The following is a 20,543-nucleotide window of genomic DNA, read 5'->3' as shown; positions in this document are numbered from 1 at the left end:
CCTCTCATCCTCACAGGAAGGGATGTAAATGCAGTTAAAGCGAAGATCAGGGGGAACCAAAGTGGTGCCTTTTTATTTATTTATTTATTTTATTTTTTTTATCTTTTACACTCCTGAACCCGAGACACGGTGCGTGAGATTCTGTGAACGCGTGCGCCTGTGTGTGGGTTCGCATGTGTGCGGATGCCTGTGAGCTGACAGGGAGTGAAAGCTCAGACATATGTTAATCAGATGTTGTGATGATGGCGGAGCAGAAGGAGAGAGTGAGAGAGTGAGAGAGAGAGAGAAGGGGAGAGAGAGCGAGACCCGAGAGGGAGGAACGAGGAGCTTTTAAAAGACAGAGAGATAGAGAGAGGGGAAAGAGAAATGGGAGCCGTGGTGGAGGAAGAGGGATGCGGAGAGAAGAAATGAGGAAGATGGAACGGAGAAAATGACAGGAAGTGGTGCAGTGATTCATTTTCCAACTGCAGAGCCCACTGCTGAGAATATCGATCCGTCCATTAGTTTAACTGAATGGACCCACACTATAAGTTTGAGGTCACTAAACAAAAATGATGAATGCTTCCTACGGATGCAGGATACATTAGCCACACACAACACTGATGAAAATTCATACAGTTTCTTTTTTTTTTTTAGATTTTAGCATAGCATTGCTGCTGTGTTTGAACCCTGACATCTGCCTCAGGTGTCAAATAAATGACTTGTGCAGTAAATCAATGTTAAACCTCACTGTAATCATTATTTTTATGTTATGAATGGATGAAATTACTATGTGTAGTGTGTAGACCTCTTTCAAGGCAAACCTCCTCCTAAGCTGCAACAAGTTTCTTTACCATTTCTTTGGGTCACATGGAGTCTTTGCACCTATTCACACGACCACATTCATGCCATTCATGTCATTGTTGTAGTTCAGTTTTACTGTTCGTATGAGTGACGTATCCAAGGAGACAGCTGTTTGCAGAGGCTGCACACCATCAAACATATCTACTAGCAAAGACCTTTTGCTTCCATCAGATGGGCATGAAACAACAGAAGGTTTTTTTTCTTTCATAAATAAATTAGTAACGTGACGGTTGCGAACACAGTGAGCGAAGACGAAGGTGACACAGAGCAGTTTGCGGTCCAAGAAACGTATGAGACAGAGAAATAATTAGAGAGAGAGGTGGAATCCAAGAGGGAGAGGAGAGACGAGGGGAGATGTGGGCCATTTGTACTCGAGAGAGTTCAGAGGGGGTCGGAGAAGCAGCAGAAGGCTGCTCCAAATGGATTTTCCTTGTTTGTAATGAGGCTACATCTTCCAGAGCTTGTGGAGTTAGTTTTTTTTTTTTTCTTGGTTAGGGTTGGGGGCTGATAGGAGAGCAGCGATAGGTGAAAATGGTTGGAAGTTGTAAGAAGAAGGGAGCGCAAGGAAGAGGGAGCCACACTGAATTTAAAAAAAAAAAAAAGGAGAGTGGAGAGTCAGAATAATAGGAGTGAAATAGCATTCAGTCATAGATCTTTCTGATGGTGTGATGCAGTTGCCAGAGGGAGTAGGGTGGGGGGTGGAGGGGTAGGGGGGGTCGAGGGGGAAGAGAGTGAGTAGGGAGGAAGAGGTAGGATAAGGATAGATGGTGGAAGAAGCAATCAGTTATCGCAGGTAGAGGTGGCCAGCGAGAGGGAAAGAAATAAATTGAACACATGCAATAAAAAGAGATGTGCGACTGAAAATTTGCAGCTGTTGTGTTGCAGAAGAGGGGAAAAAAAAAAAAAGGAACGGCTTCCGAAACTCGAGATGTTAAACGGTGATGCAGAACTAAAAGTATTCAGATGAACGGGGCAGCATCTGGAAAAGTATACAGATTTTTATTTTTTTATTTTTCAATACAACAGTATGTTCAATAAATGAGCTAATTGCCCGAATCACGTGTGTGCTTACACGACTCGTGTCTTTCCTTGGCCCTCGTTTCCAGGCCGTGTGTTTCGGGAGGTTTAAATGGGAAACATATGAGAGTGAGCTTCACTCGAGGAAAAACTGTGAAGACACTGACCTGCTTTAGCTTTTTCTTTGATGTGAATTCCACAGTTGTACACTCATACCCTATCTCCTCTCCTCCCCTCGCCTCTTACCTTTTATCAAACTGCAGGTCAGGTCTCACTACCTTGCATTCACTTCATTTGTTCCATATTTTTCACATTTCCTCGGTTTTATAGGTCTTGCGGACGCATTCATGGTTGGTTTGTCTCATGTGTGCATGACCGAGCCTATATTTATTGCATGCACATGTGTTTCGGTATCGTTAAACTACTTAAGAACATTTCCCATGGTCCCTCATCTCATCTGTATCTCCCTGGGCTGTCTTGTCTTGTTCAATCCCAGGTAACCTGAAAAAGACCTGTCAAGCAATGACACGACTTAATCTTATATGACGTGATATAAAAAATACATGTTAAGTGTCAATGCGCAGGTGGTCGTGACATAACGGAGGGATCCTTGGCTCCGAAATTCGCCCGGTGAGATGAGACGTGGCGAGAGGAGGCGAGGAAAGGAGGAAAGGGAGCGAGCGTTTATGAAAGCAAAAACAAGGGCAGAGAACGAAGCAGAGGGAGAAGTCAGAGGCAGCGCACAGATGGTGAGCTGTCAGTGGCCGGCTGTGCGTGAGTGCGCCTCCGTGCGTGCGTACGTGCGCGGCGTACGCGGCGTGCGCGTCCGTTTCGCGCATACATTCGCGCGTGCCGCATGTATGCGGGGTGCGCGTCTGCCCTTGCTTTCTTGTGTGCATCCATGCATGTGTGTGTGTCTGTGCCCTCTGAGCTGAGGAGAGGTACTGTATGTGCGCAGAGCTGTTCTTCCCAGATGGTACTGGCAAACAGACAGTGCAAGGCTGGTGGAGTTGGCACGACTACCCTGTGCACAGTTGGCACTGCCAGCCACCATGCTTTCCCCTATGTACCGGGGCGAGAGTACCTGCTGCCAGCCGCCTAAGCTCATTGACTGACTATCATACTGTCTATCTGCCGACTTATTCCGCTGGTAAAGTTTCTCCTGTCTTTGTCTGATGCTAGGAGAGTGCCCTTTGACCCCGCATGAAAACGCAACGTCCCGTTTTTGTCGTGCGGGACTTCACGAATCTACGGCCGCAGAAGGGCCGAGGCATGAGACGGCGTTAGCCAGGCCGTCTCAAGAATTCACATCGCACCTTGAGCGTTTTAAAGGCTTTCCACTGTACGCAGCCGCATTATAATTAATTGTGTTGATTCCATTGTTCCAGCAAGAGCTTTCATGTCTTAATTTCATTGTCAAATCACTAAACAGTGATGTGTCTTAACACACTGCTATGATCACAATGATCTATAGGCCTGTGCTGGCGGGCTGCCAGCACTGGAGGCTTTCCAGCTGAACGCCTTGATGTTTTTTCGTCCTGTGCGCGCGGAAAACAAGCAGAAACGTAGCGCGCGGAATGGAATAGCAGCCGAGGATAAAAGACGGTATTAGTGCAGCGTCTCTATGTAGCACATGCGCAGGAATTCATATGTCTGTGTGTGGGCTTTGGGGACGCAGGAGTGTTGCTGGACTTTATATTTCACATGCCATAAACAGGAAGTGTAAACTAAGCGCAGATGTGTGTGTGCGTGTGTGTGTGTGTGCGTATGTAACTGTGATCCCCTGCCGTGTGTACACTGTGTGTGTGAGCGAGCCTATAAGTGCGTGTGCCTCCGAGGAAGCAGCTGTGCAAGCGGCAGCGTGTGCCAGGTCGGGAACACTTAAGCAGAACCAAGACACTCTGTGTGTGTGTTTGCATCTGCATGCATGTGTGTCTCTATTTGGGAGCATATGTGTGTGAACGTGTCGGTTTGGGTGCATGTGTTTGTGCTCTTGTGCGTATGCAAGAGGGTGTACGGGAGGGTGGGGAATTTGGCCACCCATCTGTGCTAGGCTATTTCGCTACTGTTTCTGCAGGCACATGCAGACACACACATGCCCGCACACACACACACACGCACAGAGAGCACTGTGCCAGGCAAGCTGTTCACTCGCTGGTGCTGGCAACGCTCCAGAGAGAGTGGTGGCATCCATCTGTAGCACTGGAGAGCGGTTAGGCTGAGTCTGTGCGCGCGTGCATGCGTGCGCGCATTTGTGTTTATGCCACAGTATAAACAAAACAATGGGACTGTCGCGATGATGCTATTAGTAGTATCAGTGGTGGGCGTGAGGGACAGAGTTCAAAGTTGTGCCGGTTGGAAAGCTGCTGCTGTTTGATGGACAGTGGGAGGTGGATGTGGAGAGGGAAAGTGATCTGAGGCACCTCCTGCGGAACAAAGACGTGTGATGATACTGCCCACACATTCCAGATAAACGGAGGCACGGATGTACAGCTGCTACGTACATTAGTGGACTAAAAAGGGAAAATATTTTTATTCATTAAATCTCGCATTACAGATGTGAGGGCATTTGTCAGACTGAAAATATGCCAGTCTGTGCATATGTTGTTTAAATTTTTGCCGTATTGCACTGGAAAAAAAAAAAGAATGTGAACTGAATAGTCACTTTTTGTTGAGATTTAAAATGTTTACTTTACTTCCAGTGTTTGGAGTCCTTTGTGCTGAAGGAAGAAGAAGAGTTAATTGCGATAATAAGTTGTTCCCCGTGGAAGGCCAGCACCTTACACGCCGCTCTGAACATTATTCACTGTCTTTGTGGTAACTGCTACACGGTGTTTGACTTCGGTGATGTTCCAGAGGTCAGTGCTGTGAAATGGTTTTCCTGCCCATGTTTAGCTGCTGTCTTCTTGTTTGTCAGCGGACTCAGATGGCAGTGGGATGACAGGGAGGTGAAATGGTGCGCGGTGAAACGATGGGAGGAAACAGCCAAGGAGAAAGTGTGTAATGGTTAGATGAAACGAGACAAAGACACATCACTGACCTGGAATGGGTCGTGGTGGTACTGAGTTTAAGTGTGTGTGTGTGTGTGTGTGACAGAGCAGGCCATCCCTCTGCCGCCTTTGCCTCCAGCCATACTCTACTCTCAGCCCCACTCAGAGCCATTAGCAAACCACGGTCATGTCCTACACAAACACACAGGTATACACACACACACACACACACACACAAGCCTGGAAATGCCTTGATCTGAGGTCTCACCAGCCACCACTCTCTGGCCGCCTGCTCACCAGATGTGTCTAAGACCCTGTTTTTAAACATCTTCTCCTGCGGGGCAAAGGAGGGAGCAGTGGGGGAGAAGAAGGGGGTGTAAAAAAAGAAAGAAGGGAGTAGTAGTTTTCTGAAAAAAAAAAAAAAAAAAACAGGGCGGTGAGGGATAAAGGGTTTTTTTTTCCCCCTCTGTTTTGCAAATCTGGATCCATTTAGCAAGGCTCTGGAACACATTTCATAAATTGCAGACATATTTTTTCAGAGCGGTTTTGGGGAAGATAGTTAACCGGCAGTAATTTCCAACACATGGCAGCCGTCATGTGATATTTTGAAAACTCCAGGCAGACGAGCTTGTTCCCTCCCCTCAGGAGCCCTGCCTCCCTTACTGTTAGCCTCTGCCCTCTTGTTTTATGTGCTCATCTCCTGCCTCTCGCATTTGATTTCCCCATCTGTCTCTCATAGGCGCCTAATGTTATCTCTCTTTGTCAGACCTTTTCCTCGGCATCCCCGCCATCCTCTCTCCCGGCTATGTTTCACCCATCATGCTTCCATCCCCGTCTGCCTCCCTACACACAACATCCACGCCCTCACCTCGTCTCCACTGTACATCACTCCATCCATCCACTCCTTCATGCATTCCTCCCTCCCCCTGTGCCTCCGTCTCTCTTCACATAGTAAAACAAAAACTGTCATGTAAAACAAGAGAGCCTTAACTGTCTGTTGAAAATTGATTTTGCTCTGGTGGACAGGGATATGATTCTTTTCAGCATGGACACACACGGATATAAATTGGGCTCCAGCTAGCTTAAGGCAACGTCGCCGGGAAAGGACACAAATTGCCACTTAGTTGTGCGCATGGGTGTATGCATGGACGTAGCTATTAGTGATATTAAATAGCACCATGCTGCAAAGCAAAGATTAAGCATTGATTGAGGTACTGAGCCACAAGCTGAGAACAACTGCGTTTTACAGATGTAAAAATACAAGAACACCAGGGCTGTCGAATGTTACGCATTAACATTAGCAACACTCGCCTGTTCTACGATTTGACCCTTGGCGTCGCCCATACTCTGGGAAATCAGCAAGCAGAAACAAACGAGCAGAAACGAACAAGGGAAATAGCCTTGGGAACGACGAGCTCAGACCCTCAGCCACGTCATCACTCTGCTGACGAGAACAAAACCACCTGCACTTATTGTACATGTGAACTGAGCAAGTCCCAAGCACCAACTGCTAGCTCACACATGAGAGCCGTAGATCCCCTCACACTGCACCACAACGCGGCATGTCCTCCTCAGTACCTTTGAGGACATTATGGAGAACATTCTGGAGAGCATTGTTATTATTGTGAACTGTTTCAATAATAATGAGAGTTTGCATAAAGTAATCAATGTTGAGTAGAGTGAAAATATAACTCTTGAAGGTGCATGTACAATAGATAAAACAATAGCGATTAATTTGCGATTAATCGCGCTTTAACTATGGATATCATGCGATTATTCGCAACTGAATATTTTTAATCAGTCCTTCAAAGTACATTGTGTGATTTCCACAAGGACTTTGTCGTTCTGTACCGTGTTACCTTAAATATTCGTCAACAGCATAAAACCCTCAGCCACGCAAATATGCAAACAGATGAGGCAAAAGAGAAGACCCATTGGCCACGTGCGTGAGAGCCTCAGAAATAAGCCATGTGTCATCAGCCTTAGCATGTGTGTTGAGAGTTTTGTGCGAGTCCTCTGCTGGCGTAGGGTCTTGCCTGGGAAAACTCCCAGACCCATTTGGGCTCCGCTTTGCTCTGTGTCAGCATGGCATCAGAAACGACCCAAGGCAATTTTCAACAGGCTGCCTTCCATCACAAAGCCAGCCACGGCTCTCCAAGGCTTACATCTGACATCTTACATCACCATCCCCCAAAAAGCTACATTTATGTCATCATTTTCACATTGTGTTGTTAATGAAAATGACAGGCCAACTTTACATAAATAAACAATGTTTTTCATAGATTTTTTCTAAAAGTTCTGCTTGGCCATGCTAGTGAAAAATGCAATTATTCCCGGAGTCAAATTCCTTATATGTGCACACATACTTGGCCCACAGAGCTGATTCTGATTCTATTCTCAGCACATAAAAATCTCTCTTATCTCTTCATATTTTCTTTACCGTTAACTCTCTCTGACCCTGGTGTTTCCTACTCTTTTCTGTGTCTGTTATTTTCTCTCACACGTTGCCTGTATTTTCTTTTATAAGATCCTGCAGTTCAGTTTTGCCTGGCAACAAGATGTGGCGGGAGTAAGTTTGATTTGAGAGGATGCATAACGGGCACTGTGAATCATTTTTATTGTTCCTTAACACTTGCTTCCTCTCTCTCTGCAAGAGAGACTTTATTTCAACAGATGGGTAAAACAGACATTCCTATAAATCACTTTTTTTTTCTTTTTTTTTTTTTAAAGAAAAGCGAGGGCTTCTAACGTTATGAACCGCATATGTTTTATTGTCCAAAGCGTGTACGTGTGACTGTGTGTGTGTGTGTGTGTGTGTGTGTGTGTGTGTGCGTGTGCGTAGTTTGAGGTGTCTTGCGGGGCGCTTGTGTTTAGTTAATGTGTTTTTTTTTTGTGTGTGTGTGTGTGTGTGTGTGTGTGTTTGCATGCATGAGTGTGTGTGTGTGTGTTAGTGTTTGTGTGATGGAACAGATGGTGTTCAGACCTTTGTGTGCAATTGAGAAATCTCCTTATGTTACACTGAGAGAAAAGTACAGATATGGTGGGAGATGCAAAAGACTGTCAGCACTGATCGGGAGCAGATCTGTTTGGAGTCCTCCAGTGCTTCATTGTACCACCACTCTTTCACGATTATGTTTAGTAGATAGATACAGTTTATATATGCTTGACACAACAGGAGGAGACAGGGTTGTGATTTAAGGCAAGACAAACGAAACTGGAGATCACACTGCCATCTCTAATATGTCCGTTAGCGGTGCTGTGTATTTATATTAGCATTTAATCCACCACAAGCAAACTTTACCTCCAGATATTAGTTGTTCTCAAAGAAAAGTCCCAGATGTAACATTTCAACACTGAGAATAAAGGCTGAACAAGAAAACAACGTAATGACATTCACATTACTGGATCCTATTAAATCTTTAAGTCGCTGGCAACCAACATAAATAATTAGCATCCACATCTAAGCTTAATTCGAAAAATAGCTTAAGGAAATCCATGAGGATGCAGAAATGGAGGGATGGAGGGGGAGAAACTGACATCAATGTTTCCACTGTGGCGAGAGTTGAACAGTTAATTGATAATGTAATCGGATAAAAATATTTTATAGGCATTGATTACGTTCAGGTTTCTTGAATTACACGTGCTCTCTTGGTAAAAGCAAGTCATACGGTATTATTGCTGGGAGACGAGATGGAGCAGCAGCGGCAGCAGCAGCCACCAGTGAACTTTTAAGAACAATGTGTGATCATAATGTGGGAACCAGTCGAGGCGGGAGGGGAGACGAGGGGAGGGGGTGAGACAGATAGACTTGGGAGAAAATGAGGGAGTGTGAGAAACGAGCAGGAACAAGATGGCAAGAAGAAGAAATAAGGGGGGGAAGGAAGAGAAGGAAGTCCAAATTGACAACCTGATGGTGCTCCCCTCTGCATCCCGTGTCTGCTAGGGTGCGGGAGAGAAAGAACGGGAGATCGTTTTGTTGTGCCGCTGCCAGTGTGTGCGCGCAACCTTGCAGCGGCCGTGCGTATGTACTTGTGTGTTCGCGGGCTTGCGGTAGGGCGTTGCATCCATACATCTTCTTGACAAGCGGGTGGAGTTTGATGGGACATGCTCTGCATACTGCTCCATCTGGCTGTGTGTGTGCATGCGTGTTTGTGTGTTCCTCCACTTGCATACAGATAGAATTCTCTTGTTCCTCCGCGCACTCCGTCTGAATCCCAATCATCCCACCTGTCCCTCAGCAGAGTTCTTTAACACATCTGTCCTTCCGTTCTCTCTGTCGCCTCCGTCCCCCTGGTCCCTTTTCTCCGCATCTGCACCCAGCGCACAGAGCAATCACCACCAAGCCTCTATTGCACCATCTCAGCATCGCCATTACCTCTCATGTGCTCTCCTCCCCCCCTCCGTTCTCCTCAGACATTATTTCAAACGGCGTCGGTCGGTGTGTGGGTGTGTTGGTATTGCACGCCTGGAGGATAAAATTCTGCATAGACGTTGTCATGTTGTGGACATTAGCGCTCGGTTCTCAGGCTTCCTGCGGCTTCATGGTTTTTCACTTAAGCACCAGCGTCCCACAATAAACCTGCGTCCTCAAAGCGCGAGCGGGTCAGCCTATGTGCATTTTTCCATTTAACTCCATGATGATGGTATCTTATGTCTGACTAATACAATCTTGCGCTCGCACAGGCGCCAGCACACAGTAAATTGTTTATGTCACAGCCGCTAACTCTCGAAAATTCACCCAGCGTGATTGAAATCCATTGTCGTTTTGAAGAATGGGATTTGGCTGTGTGAAGTGCTCTCGAGTGGCATATTACTGCCACTGTTATCACATCATTTTCTGGGTCTCCGATGGCACGATCGCAGACGCACACATACGCAAACACGCACATACACATGGAGGCAATTCCAGCTTATGAAGTGTGTAATGGAGATTGTTTGACTCTATCTCTTGATGATAGACTTTGAAGTCGATGCGAGTAATCTAAAATATCAAGGTTAGGCAATGTTGTCCTCGTTTCTCGGCGTGTTTTGAATGCGAAATGGCCTCCTAGCTTTGTGCGCGATGATGAAATGTATAAGGTTTTGATATAACATTGTATTTTTGCCTTGAGTTGTGGGTTAGAAAAGTCCTCTCTGTAACATATTGAACTGTTTCTCAGGGACCACGTTCCTTCTAGATATCGTTCATTGCAACAACCTTGTTTTAGGCGAGTGATGTAACTTGCGTGTAACCTTAGCAAAGGCATGTATCACAAGTCAGCGGGGGGATAAAAATCTCCTTTCTTTGAGCTCGGCTAAAACAGGGCTCGAGCGAGAGGGAGAGGAGCGCGAAGAAAGGAGGGAAGAAAAAAGAAAAGGCAGAGAGGTTTTGCAAACACCGAGGATCACGTAATCACGGACGATGCGAACAAGTGATGTAAGCGCGAAGACATCCTTGTGAGTGGCAGGTTGGTTGTCCAAGGTTCTGCCTCATTTCTAGGATCAATTTCAGAGGCTGCAAACCGGAGCGAGGCAACTTTTGTTGTTTTGTTCATAGGATTTCTTGAAGTTTGGCGCATTCAAATTTCTGAGTTGTATCCCCAAATGACAACGAAGACTGCAGAAAAGTGATACACATTCATATTATTATTATTATAGCAGGTTAATACGCTTCTAATGGACCCTGATATTCTCTATCGGGTTAATCTCACTCAGGCCACCTATGCTCCAAATATCTAATAGCTTTTTATGATGCTTCAGATAAAAACCAAAGGGAGACGTCAACCGCTGTCATCCACAGACACGATCAATGGATTTGGCACCTCTGCCTGCGCGGAGTGAATGAGTGACTCAACACACACCCGAAGAGACTCTTCTGTTCCTTCATGGCTAATCGCTGCCTCTTCAACAACTGTTCTCATCCTCTCCAATCCATTAATTCCTGGACAGCAGCACTTCTGAGAAGTCGTAAAGAGAGTTAGGCAAAGTCAAAGCACTCATCACCCCTTTCCATTAAAGCTCAGCACATCGATATCCAGTCCAGGCCTGGAACACAGTCGGCTGGCCGCAGATCGTCTGCTTTGCCCATGACATGCAGTAACAGGCCTAATAGATGTGCATCCAGCCATTAACTTATAACATATGTATCAGACTTGAATAGATGATCAACTTCTTAAGGTTGTTTAAGTGTACTTTTTGATATGAAATATGCATGAGGTTGCTTTATTGATTCAATAAAATGTCTGATTGTTTGTCTGCGGTACATATTTGATTTGTTATTTTAAAGTACACACACACACACATATATATAAATATATATATATATAGGCTCATGTAATGGATAGCACACAAGCATATGGTGTGCGTTGTTTTCAGTGACACGGTTGAGTTGTAAGAGGTATTTTTTATTTTCAAAACTGGATGAATTACCTTGTAGGGGGAGAGAATTGGCATCGATTCAAGTGGCATAGTAACTGCTGAATGCAGCCCTTGTTGGTTAGCATGAAACCATTGATTTTATTCTGCTTATGTGTTCTGCAGTGCCCTCAGTCAAATCAGAAACAGAGACGATGCTGTTTATAAATCGCACCAGCGTGTGCGAGCGTGTGTGTCTTTGTGGGCTTGTGCAAGGCCCTGCTGTTGCCTGGATGCACGTGTGCAAGGTTTTCACACCAATTCATTCCTCCTTCATCTCCTTTACCTGAGGGACGGTAGATGAGTTTCAGATGCTTTCGGTTGTTTGTTTCTCTCATCTCCATCGGACCACTGCCATCCAATCATAACACTGACCCAGGTGTTATCCCACAATTACAAGCCCGTAACCAAACTCATCTTTTCTCTCCACCGCAGGGCCTCCACCACCACGCAGGAGGATTTCTAAACTTTTCTGCTATTTCATATTTATTCGCCCTTTATTCGTACACAAACTGCAAAACTTTGCTCAGGCCTTTGAAAACACCCCACTTGTTGTTGTTGCACTACGCAGCGTAGTTGCACGGTTTACACTAGGAACCGCTAGAAGTCGGTATCTGATTTCAAATTGCATTGTGGTTACGTGAGTCATTCCCTCTGTCCATTTTTTCCTATCTGGCCACAAAGATTAAGGTAATTATGTGATGATTCAGACCCTAATTTGACACCTTTCTATCTTTCAATTATAGATCAAGGGAACTGGGCCAGAAATGACCACACAATTAGGAAAGGAAACATACAGAACTATGGAAAGCATGAGCTCAAAGATGCATTGAAAGAGGATAAGCACAACCATGTGGGACACGGCGACTCTACTCTATTTAACTTAGGCTTGTTAAGTATATACATGTAAGTTCTTTGTGTTTGACTGGAATATGATGAATTGCCTTGGGTCCTGTCACCCGGCCTTTTTCTAATGACCTTGTGTTTTCATAGATCATATTTTAGGCAGGCATACAGGATATGATAGCTGGCAGCCAGAGGTAAGACTATATGTTTCCACTAGCTTTTCTGCTATGTCCTGAGTTTATAAAATAAATAGGCCAGCCTTTTTTTTTTCCTTTTCTTTTTTTTTTTTTAACACTGGTGAAATTAGAGTAGTAAACCTGTCTCGGTCTGGCCAGGTTGGCAGAATGGAGAAAAATGCTATGTGTGTGTGAGTGAGTGGGGCCATGAGGAAAGAGGTTGAGGAAAGAAGGAAGCAGTTTCCAAACGTACTGTAAGCTCTGGATGGACACTTCTCTTCCCTATTCTTCTCTTCATATTTCACCCCCATCCTTTTCTTCCCTGCCTTTCCAATCACCCTTAAGACCGAATTTAAAGTTTTCTCTTAATTTCATTCCTTCTTTGCCCAGTTAAAGCTGCGGTGTAGCATGAGTCTTTACTAAACTGACTTTGTAACTGAATAAGAAACGAACTTCTAATATTCCATCAGGTTTTAGGCTCAAGGTCTATGCTGGACTACTCTACAGTGGCGATCATATGTTCTTGGGGCCTGAGGCAAAAGAGTGGTAGTGTATGTGGTGGTAGAGTATTGTCGATGCGCTGCAGGATCTCCGTAGGTTTAAGGGGGGCGTTCGCATAAGCAACAATCGCGTGGTTTGCCTGTCCTAATTGTGCTCCCCTGGACGTCTACAGTAACCGTTGGCTTTATTTATTTTACTTTCTCATCTGTAACTGTATCTGACGATGTGGGTTGAGACCTTGGGGATATTTGAAATTAACTTTCTCCAACGGTAGTGCGCCAGTCAGTAAGTTATTCCAGCGTGATAGAACACAAGGGCTCCGTAGGAGCAGTCAGTAGATCTTCTAGGCTCACGTTTCTTTGAAAACTACTTAAAGAAATTAATCCTCACTCCGTTGCATGTCGCAGTACGGTAACGGCAGTAAACCTTTAAAGCCTAGAGAAACTAATCTGTTCCCAGACACGTTGCTGCTCATGACACTTTGGTGCGTTGTTGTTGTCTGCAGCCTCGGCGGTTTCACTCGGTTACGTCATACTCCCTCACTTTAATTCTCGAAGGGTCAACGTGTGTGTAAAAAAAAAAACAAAAAAAGTAACAGAAGACGCCTGAACCGGAAGTGGACTCGCGGAGCGCTATTTCGAATTTCACTGACATCTCCATCTCTCACTTGCCCGCCTGCTAAAGCCAAGCCAGCATGACTAAAATACTTAGTCACGGTGCACCTCGGCTGCAGAGAGGCATTGAGGCTGGGGCCTCGCTAACAGGCTTAGACTATCCTGGCTCTCTCACGTCAGTATTCCTCTTTCATTCTGCCAAAACTATGGCACTGTGGATCCGGGGCAGACCAACACAAACGTTTTGCAGAGAAGAGAATTTACACACTCGAACAAACATGTAAAATATAGGACTGTTTCATTTAAAGGTCTGAAGCATAGGTCTTCAACAGGGGGTCCTTTAATGTGTAAATACACATTAACGCGAATCCAACATATTTTAGTTAAGGGAAAAGAGCTAGCTTAGTACTGAATGCAAACTAGAACTAGGCCAAGTTTAATGTAGAACACATTTAGCAGGTAGGGGGCCTCACCGCTCTGACTTACAGAATGTGTTTGCTTTGGAGCACATGCATCAAATCACTGATTCCAGAAAGTTCCTAATGTCATAGATAAAACTTTAACTTCCCTTGCAGCTCTTCCTTTCTCTCCTTTGTCTTTTGTGCCTCCACCCTTCCGTCTGTCTTCACTTTATTATTATTATTTTTTTTTAAATCACCTTCCCACAATAGGGCACGGACACATTTGATAACAGCCTGTTGACTCTTTGATAGGCTTGTTACTGCTTGTGCTGGGAGAAGTCCCCCTCACACGGGCCCGGCCCTCACACCGCTGACTCTGATAACGCCTCGCCGCTGCTCCCGCACATTTGACGCGGCTATCTGTCGAGCACAAAGCAGGCGAAAACAGGCGTGTCGCAGGGAGAAAATGTTTCCATAATCCGCGCAGATTTCTCGCATAACGCGTCTGTTTTATCACACAGGTTGGTCGTCTCCCGTCCTGAGCAGATGTGAATTTAGTTTCCAGAGATACCGTGCTTTAAGGCGGCGTGAAAGGATGTGTATTAGTTTGAGTGTAATGAGCACTGCAGTCATTAGCTGGGGTTGGGGGATGTGTGGGGGTGGTGTTGCCATTTTGTACAGCGGGCTGCAGGGAGGCACAGATGGTGGTGGAATGAGACCTGGACTCGCTGCAGCTCCTCTCTCAGGTGTCTGTCTGCGAGTCTCTCCCATCTCCCTCTCATTCCTCATTTGGCAGTCAGAGCACGTGCGTCAGTGTCACTGTGGCACGACACTAGGCATGTGCCACTTGCATATTATGTGGTCTGCTTCTAAATCTGGAGCTCCGCTCGCACATTTCGCTATCAAATGAAACCCTGCTGCCTAAATTAAAACCTTTTCTTCTCTCGCTTCAGATCGCACTGGGAAGCGCTCCACCATGCCCGACTCACCTGCGGACGTCAAGACACAGTCCAGGTTGACCCCCCCTACCATGCCACCCCCACCCAGTACGCAAGGAGCACCCCGCAACAGCTCGTACACGCCCACCACACGTGAGTCAAGCTTCCACCTCGAACTTCTAACTCTGTGCTGCAAAGTGAATGAAAGAATCCAAACTAGATTACGTCACCTGTTGAGGACTGCACATTAATAATAGACTAATAATAATAATAATAATGGAGTGAGTCTTTTTGTTAATATCTTATATCGCAAAATATAGCGTGAATGGAAGGTTGTGAATATAAAACCAGAAATTGCTATTTATTTTTTTAAAATGCCAACAAGTATTTGCATCTGCATATGATACAATGACCCTAAATCGACATCTGTACATCCCACCATGCTAAGTATCATTTCACCTTTCAACACACACACACACAAGAAACATGCACAGGACATTAGGAACATTACACCCACGCTAAACAGAGCAGACAGAATCCCAGATGGGAAGACGGTCGCGATATGCCAATAAAACCTGAAAGGGGCCCCATCAGCATCACAAGGCCTTCTTAACAAGTTGCATTGAGCCTTTCCAAATTGCACTCATACCCAACAACTCCCCCAACAAGTTCATTAACGCCCCGCACTCACAAACTGTTGGAGCGTTGCCATGACGTGCACATAGCTTGTGACGAGCAAATTACACCCTAGTATTCGCTCAGAAGTGCATACTTAACTACTTGCATGAAGAGCACTAGAATCAAAGAATCAGAGGCCCTGCGGTTTGAAATGCTCAGAGCACTCAACAGCGCGTTGGTAGTGCAGCTTCTTTGCTGCAGAGGCATTATTTTCTACTTTTTCAATCACATACTCTCTATCTTCATTTCTGGTATTTACTCTCTCCCTGTATATGCTTCTCTCCTACTCTCTCTCTTTCTGTGCTGCAAACGCTCACACTCCACAATTAACGTCGGAGCTTCCGTGCAATGAGGGAGGAAAGGCCCGGCTCTCTCATTACACATTCCGAAGGTTTTAACAAAGCAGTATGCTTTGATTTCCATCCGACGTAATTGTTACCAGATGCAGTTTGAGTATCTCGTCTCTCTCCTCTCTTTACAGTGGCGGCTTTGGACGGCGGCCAGGTGGGGGGGGGGGAGTGAGTGGATCGCTAGTCAAAACCTAATCTCATTAGAGAGAGCGCTTTACGCCGCCTCGTATCTCTTTGTGCGCCAACTCCCCCAACGCGCACATAGACACACACTGCTCCCGTGCTCCGGCGCGACGGGGGGTCCCACTGTCACCGCTTGTTTAGACTGCAGCAAAGTAGGCAAAGGGCGAAGGAGGTGGGGAAAGACAACATGTCTCCAAATACAGAAGTATGGTTTTTATGGGAGGATGCCACAAAGGATCAAACAAGCCGCGCTGATTGGAAACAAATGTCGAGGATTGTGAAGGGTTTCAGGGGACTGTACACCATTTCAAACCAGTGGTTAAGTCTGCATGAGGTGGACCTGTTGTGTCTTTCCCAAAAAGCTTTTTTTTTGCAGGATTTTAGGGTATTTTTTACCTATTTACATAGAAATGTTTCTTACTTTGCTTCTGTTTTTTTACCCCTGTCTTGCGCAGTAACCAATGGCAGCAGTCACTCCCCAACAGCGCTCAATGGCGCTCCATCTCCTCCGAACGGCTACAGCAATGGACCCAGCTCGTCCTCGTCATCTTCTCTAGCCAACCAGCAGCTGCCGCCGGCCTGTGGCGCCCGGCAGCTGAGCAAGCTCAAGCGCTTCCTCACAACTCTACAGCAGTTCGGAAACGACATCTCGCCTGAGATTGGCGAACGGGTCCGCACATTGGTGCTGGGGCTGGTGGTAAGTAGATACCGTGCGTGAGCTGTAAAAGGGTCAAAAGGGACGCACAGGAAGTAAAAACACTTTGTGAAGCGTTGTGATCCTCTAATTCTGGGCCTGGGCGTTGGCCTGGCTGTTCACACCATAGACTAAGGCTGGATATTGGCAAGGATACGTATCGTACGTATCGTGTCACGATACATATCGTGTCACGATACATATCATATCCTAATATGATATATATCACGATATTTAAGTCACGATACAATACATTAGTGCAATATTATGATATTGTGATATCTACAGATATTCTACAGGGAAATTTTAAATGCAACTTAAAATACAAGTTGTAATTGAGTCAAAAAACAAGATTAATCCGTCGCGATATATATCAATATCTTTTCCCACCCCTACCATAGACACATTCTAGCCCTCTGTTCTGAGTAGAGCTATGAATAACATTAATATGTAGATGTATAAAGTTAATATACAAAGTTTGTATGCGTTTTAGGCATTTGTTGCTCCAGTAGAACACCTGGAAAATTGTGAAAACCTAAAAGCTGTTGATAAGTTTATTTTATTTTATTTTTCATAATTATTATATATATATTACATATATAATTTATTCCATTTATAATAGATTATAGTTTTCTTGCCAGATTCCCTGACAGCTTGTGGAGAAATTACACCAGAAGCAGAAAATATTGCTGCATCTTCTCTGAACAGTCTTGTTTCACTAGGGCGATGAATGGAAACTGGAAAACTCAGCTAGCAGGATGTTTGTTAAAAATGAATCCATCAGAAAGGGGTCAGTGTTGTTGTTTCCGATGGCAGTGCTCAAACCACTTTAAGGTGCTGAATGAAAATGTCCAACAGTGTAACACATAGCCTGGCAAAACAATACCACAGCAATTTTAATGCTGACAGTTACATCTGACCCTGAGTCTGCCACCTTCCTACGGTAAACGCACTTTGGATTAATTGTAGTGCCATAAATTAAACATGAATTTAGCTGGACTACACATAGTCAACTGAAATATAACATGCCACAAAATGGAAATCATGGGCATAAGGATTCGACTTCTTATTCTTGCATCCAGCTAATCACAGAGGTTGTGCAGGTATCGGATATCATGACTCACCCAGCTGCATATTAAAACCTTATTTATTTATTTAGCTAATAAATAGATGTAATTACAATCAAATGGCGACTGTATAATAGGACGCACAAATTAAAGCTTTAATCTACCCAAATTAAGATCCAACAAATAAAGTGAATAATGCGCCGCATGATCTTCAAATCCCAAATTAGAATTTATTATTGACAACAAATGTTAAATTACCGCATGTGCAAAAGCCTTTCCTTCAGCCAGTGTTTCTGCATTTCTAACACAACACAACACAACACAAAACCAAGCCTGCAAACTTAAAAATACATTAATCCGGCAGAGATTCGAAAAGACAGATGTGTTCTCCTGCTCGGCGACATGATTACATCAAGGCGATATCGGCGAAAAAGCATTCGGCATAAAGCACAGGCGCAAATCTGAAGATTTACCACACGTCTGTGAGCTCTGAGTAGATCTGAGTTTAACGAGCAGGGGAATACAGAAATAGTGATTGAATGTTGTGCAGAGAGGAGGAGGAGGAGGAGGCGGAGGAGATGGAGGAGGATTTTTTTTTTAATTAGCCACACAGAGCATAACCTCCTTTTGGCTTCACTATGTTTATTTTTCTCACCGTCTGCATATGCACATGCCTCTCTTGTGTCGTTTTCGGTTTGCATGCCTCCCCTTTCTATTTCTCTTTCTCTCTCTGTGTGTGTGTGTGTGTGTGTGTGTGTCTCTGTCCCTCCCCCTGCCTTATTGAAAAGAGTGACACCGTTAATTAGCTAGTTGTGTGCTGGGGAGAGGGAGAGAGGGAGACTCGGGAGGTTTCACTAGCTGTCAAGAACAGCCCCTACGCAATCTGGGCGAACAGATGTAAGACTGAATGTAACAAAATTCAGGTCTGGGAAATAAAGCAGAGAGTGGGGAGAGGAAAAATAATATCTGTCTCGCTTGATTTTTCTTCCCTTGTTTTTTTTTTCTTTTTTTTTTGCATGCTCACCTCTTTCCTCCTCACTCTTCCTCTACGCCCTGAGAGTGCTAAAAATGAAAAATGGTGTCACTGCTGTGCCGGCAGCCATTAACGCGAGTTACAGGTAACCGGAGAAGAGGAACGCACTCTCATTCAGTATTCGTGTTTAAAATCTTTTGACAACACACAAATGATATCCTGTTTATCTCCCTGCTCCACCCCGTGATGCTGAAGCGCTGGTTATCACCTCTGATTTCCTGGATCAATTTGATTCCAATTCAACAATTAATGTAGAGATATTTCAATTCCTAAACCAGCTGGTTGTTTATTAAAATGATTTACATATATAAATAGCTATTCATTCAAATAGCCAGCTATTAAAAAGGTTTAATAATTAAGTGATGTTGGCTGGTTTTGGAGATTTGTGGTGTTTCCACAATATTTTACCTCTAGTTGGCACATCTCGTATATCCAACTCCTCTCTGTCGTCATACTTTTTTTTTTAATCCAAAAGGCTGCCACACATCAGCTTTTAGGGTTGGTACTTTCGTCATGTTTTGGATATCACTCGCCCATAAACTAATCTCTTGGTAGACCGTTCGTACGAGACCGGTGTTGCTTTCTGGAAAGAAAAAGCGGGAAATGGTCTTCCAAAAATCAGTCCGAGGATTCTATGAATTCATGTCAGATCTTTCAGGCAAAGATTGATTTGAATCGGAAAATATAGATAAAAATAAAGAGGAAATGCAAGCCTGGGTTATTTTTGCAGGCTCATGTACCAAGGTTCTGGCATCCAGTAAACTGTATTTCACTTAAAGACACTTGAAAACAACACAATTCAAAATTTCCTGTACAAAACAATAACATATCTGTTATTTTGCCCGACATAAATCATGTATAATAAATTAACCAACCTTTACTCAAGTCACAGATGTCTTCGCCATCAAAAATACGCGTCCAGCTTTTAGTTTCTGCTGACAACAATAATGTGACAATAGACTGAAAAGCACGACAACCAACTGCACTTAAATGTCCGGCAACATTCGGGTTAAGGAGCATGTCTTCATGCAGCCTATTCTTTAATGACGTGACTCATGCATGCGCATTTGTTTTGTTAATTGAAAGAGATGTGTCTTTGTTTTCTGCGGCTCTTTTCACTATGGCCTGCCCATGTGCTTCCTATTACAAAACCCAAAACAGTCACTCCGGGCCAGGATATAGCTTAGCCTCCAATAAGTAATATTATCACTTAATGCCTTCCACATGGATTCATGTGTTTTCTTTCTGTCCCTCTCTCCCCTCCAGAATTCCACGCTAACCATCGAAGAATTTCACTCCAAGCTCCAAGAAGCCACCAACTTCCCTCTGCGACCTTTTGTCATCCCCTTTCTGAAGGTAGATATTTAAATATACCATTACTGCAAGAGGGTTGCCTGCCTCTTTGACTGATCATCCGAATCTGGAAAGCATTAAGCCAGCCCAGATCCAGATGTGCATACTTACGTTCTCGACGTTTATCCCTGTGTTCTCCCTATTTTGGGAGTCTCGCTCTTCTCCTTATGCAGCTTTATCTCTCTCTTTCTCCATCCCTTCCTTGGCCCTTTCTCGTTTCTCTGCCGTTCAACAGCTAAAGTTGTGTTTTTCTGCTGTTTTTCTGCCTAATTTGGGTCCCGTGGCTCGTTGTGTTCGAACTATAATGTTTTTCTGTACAATACTCGAACTGGAAAGACGTTGGGTTTCTTTTAAAATAAACATGCCGAAACAGAACACGGCGCGGTAGAGTGTGGTTTTGGTCCAAGGACGACTCCCCTATTCATACGCCGCTCTCCAGCGTCCTCCACTTTCTCTTACAAGATTG

At 44.7% G+C, this 20,543-nt stretch overlaps 1 protein-coding gene across 4 annotated transcripts in view; it reads left to right on the top strand.

Annotated features, from left to right (window-relative positions):
* Window positions 1-20,543, top strand: part of runx1t1 (RUNX1 partner transcriptional co-repressor 1) — a 55,139-nt gene that overhangs the window by 17,941 nt on the left and 16,655 nt on the right. For all 4 annotated transcript variants that reach the window (XM_047604826.1, XM_047604824.1, XM_047604825.1 and 1 more), the window contains exons 2-4: window positions 14,735-14,872; window positions 16,386-16,627; window positions 19,991-20,080. In XM_047604826.1, coding sequence (XP_047460782.1) covers window positions 14,735-14,872; window positions 16,386-16,627; window positions 19,991-20,080 — 470 coding nt within the window. The remainder of the gene's footprint in view (window positions 1-14,734; window positions 14,873-16,385; window positions 16,628-19,990; window positions 20,081-20,543) is intronic.

Source organism: Mugil cephalus, chromosome 14 (assembly GCF_022458985.1).
Source record: "Mugil cephalus isolate CIBA_MC_2020 chromosome 14, CIBA_Mcephalus_1.1, whole genome shotgun sequence".
In the NCBI taxonomy this organism is placed as follows: Eukaryota; Metazoa; Chordata; class Actinopteri; order Mugiliformes; family Mugilidae; genus Mugil; species Mugil cephalus.
The sequence above is the reverse complement of the archived record's forward strand: the minus strand, read 5'-3'. Positions and strand labels throughout refer to the sequence as shown.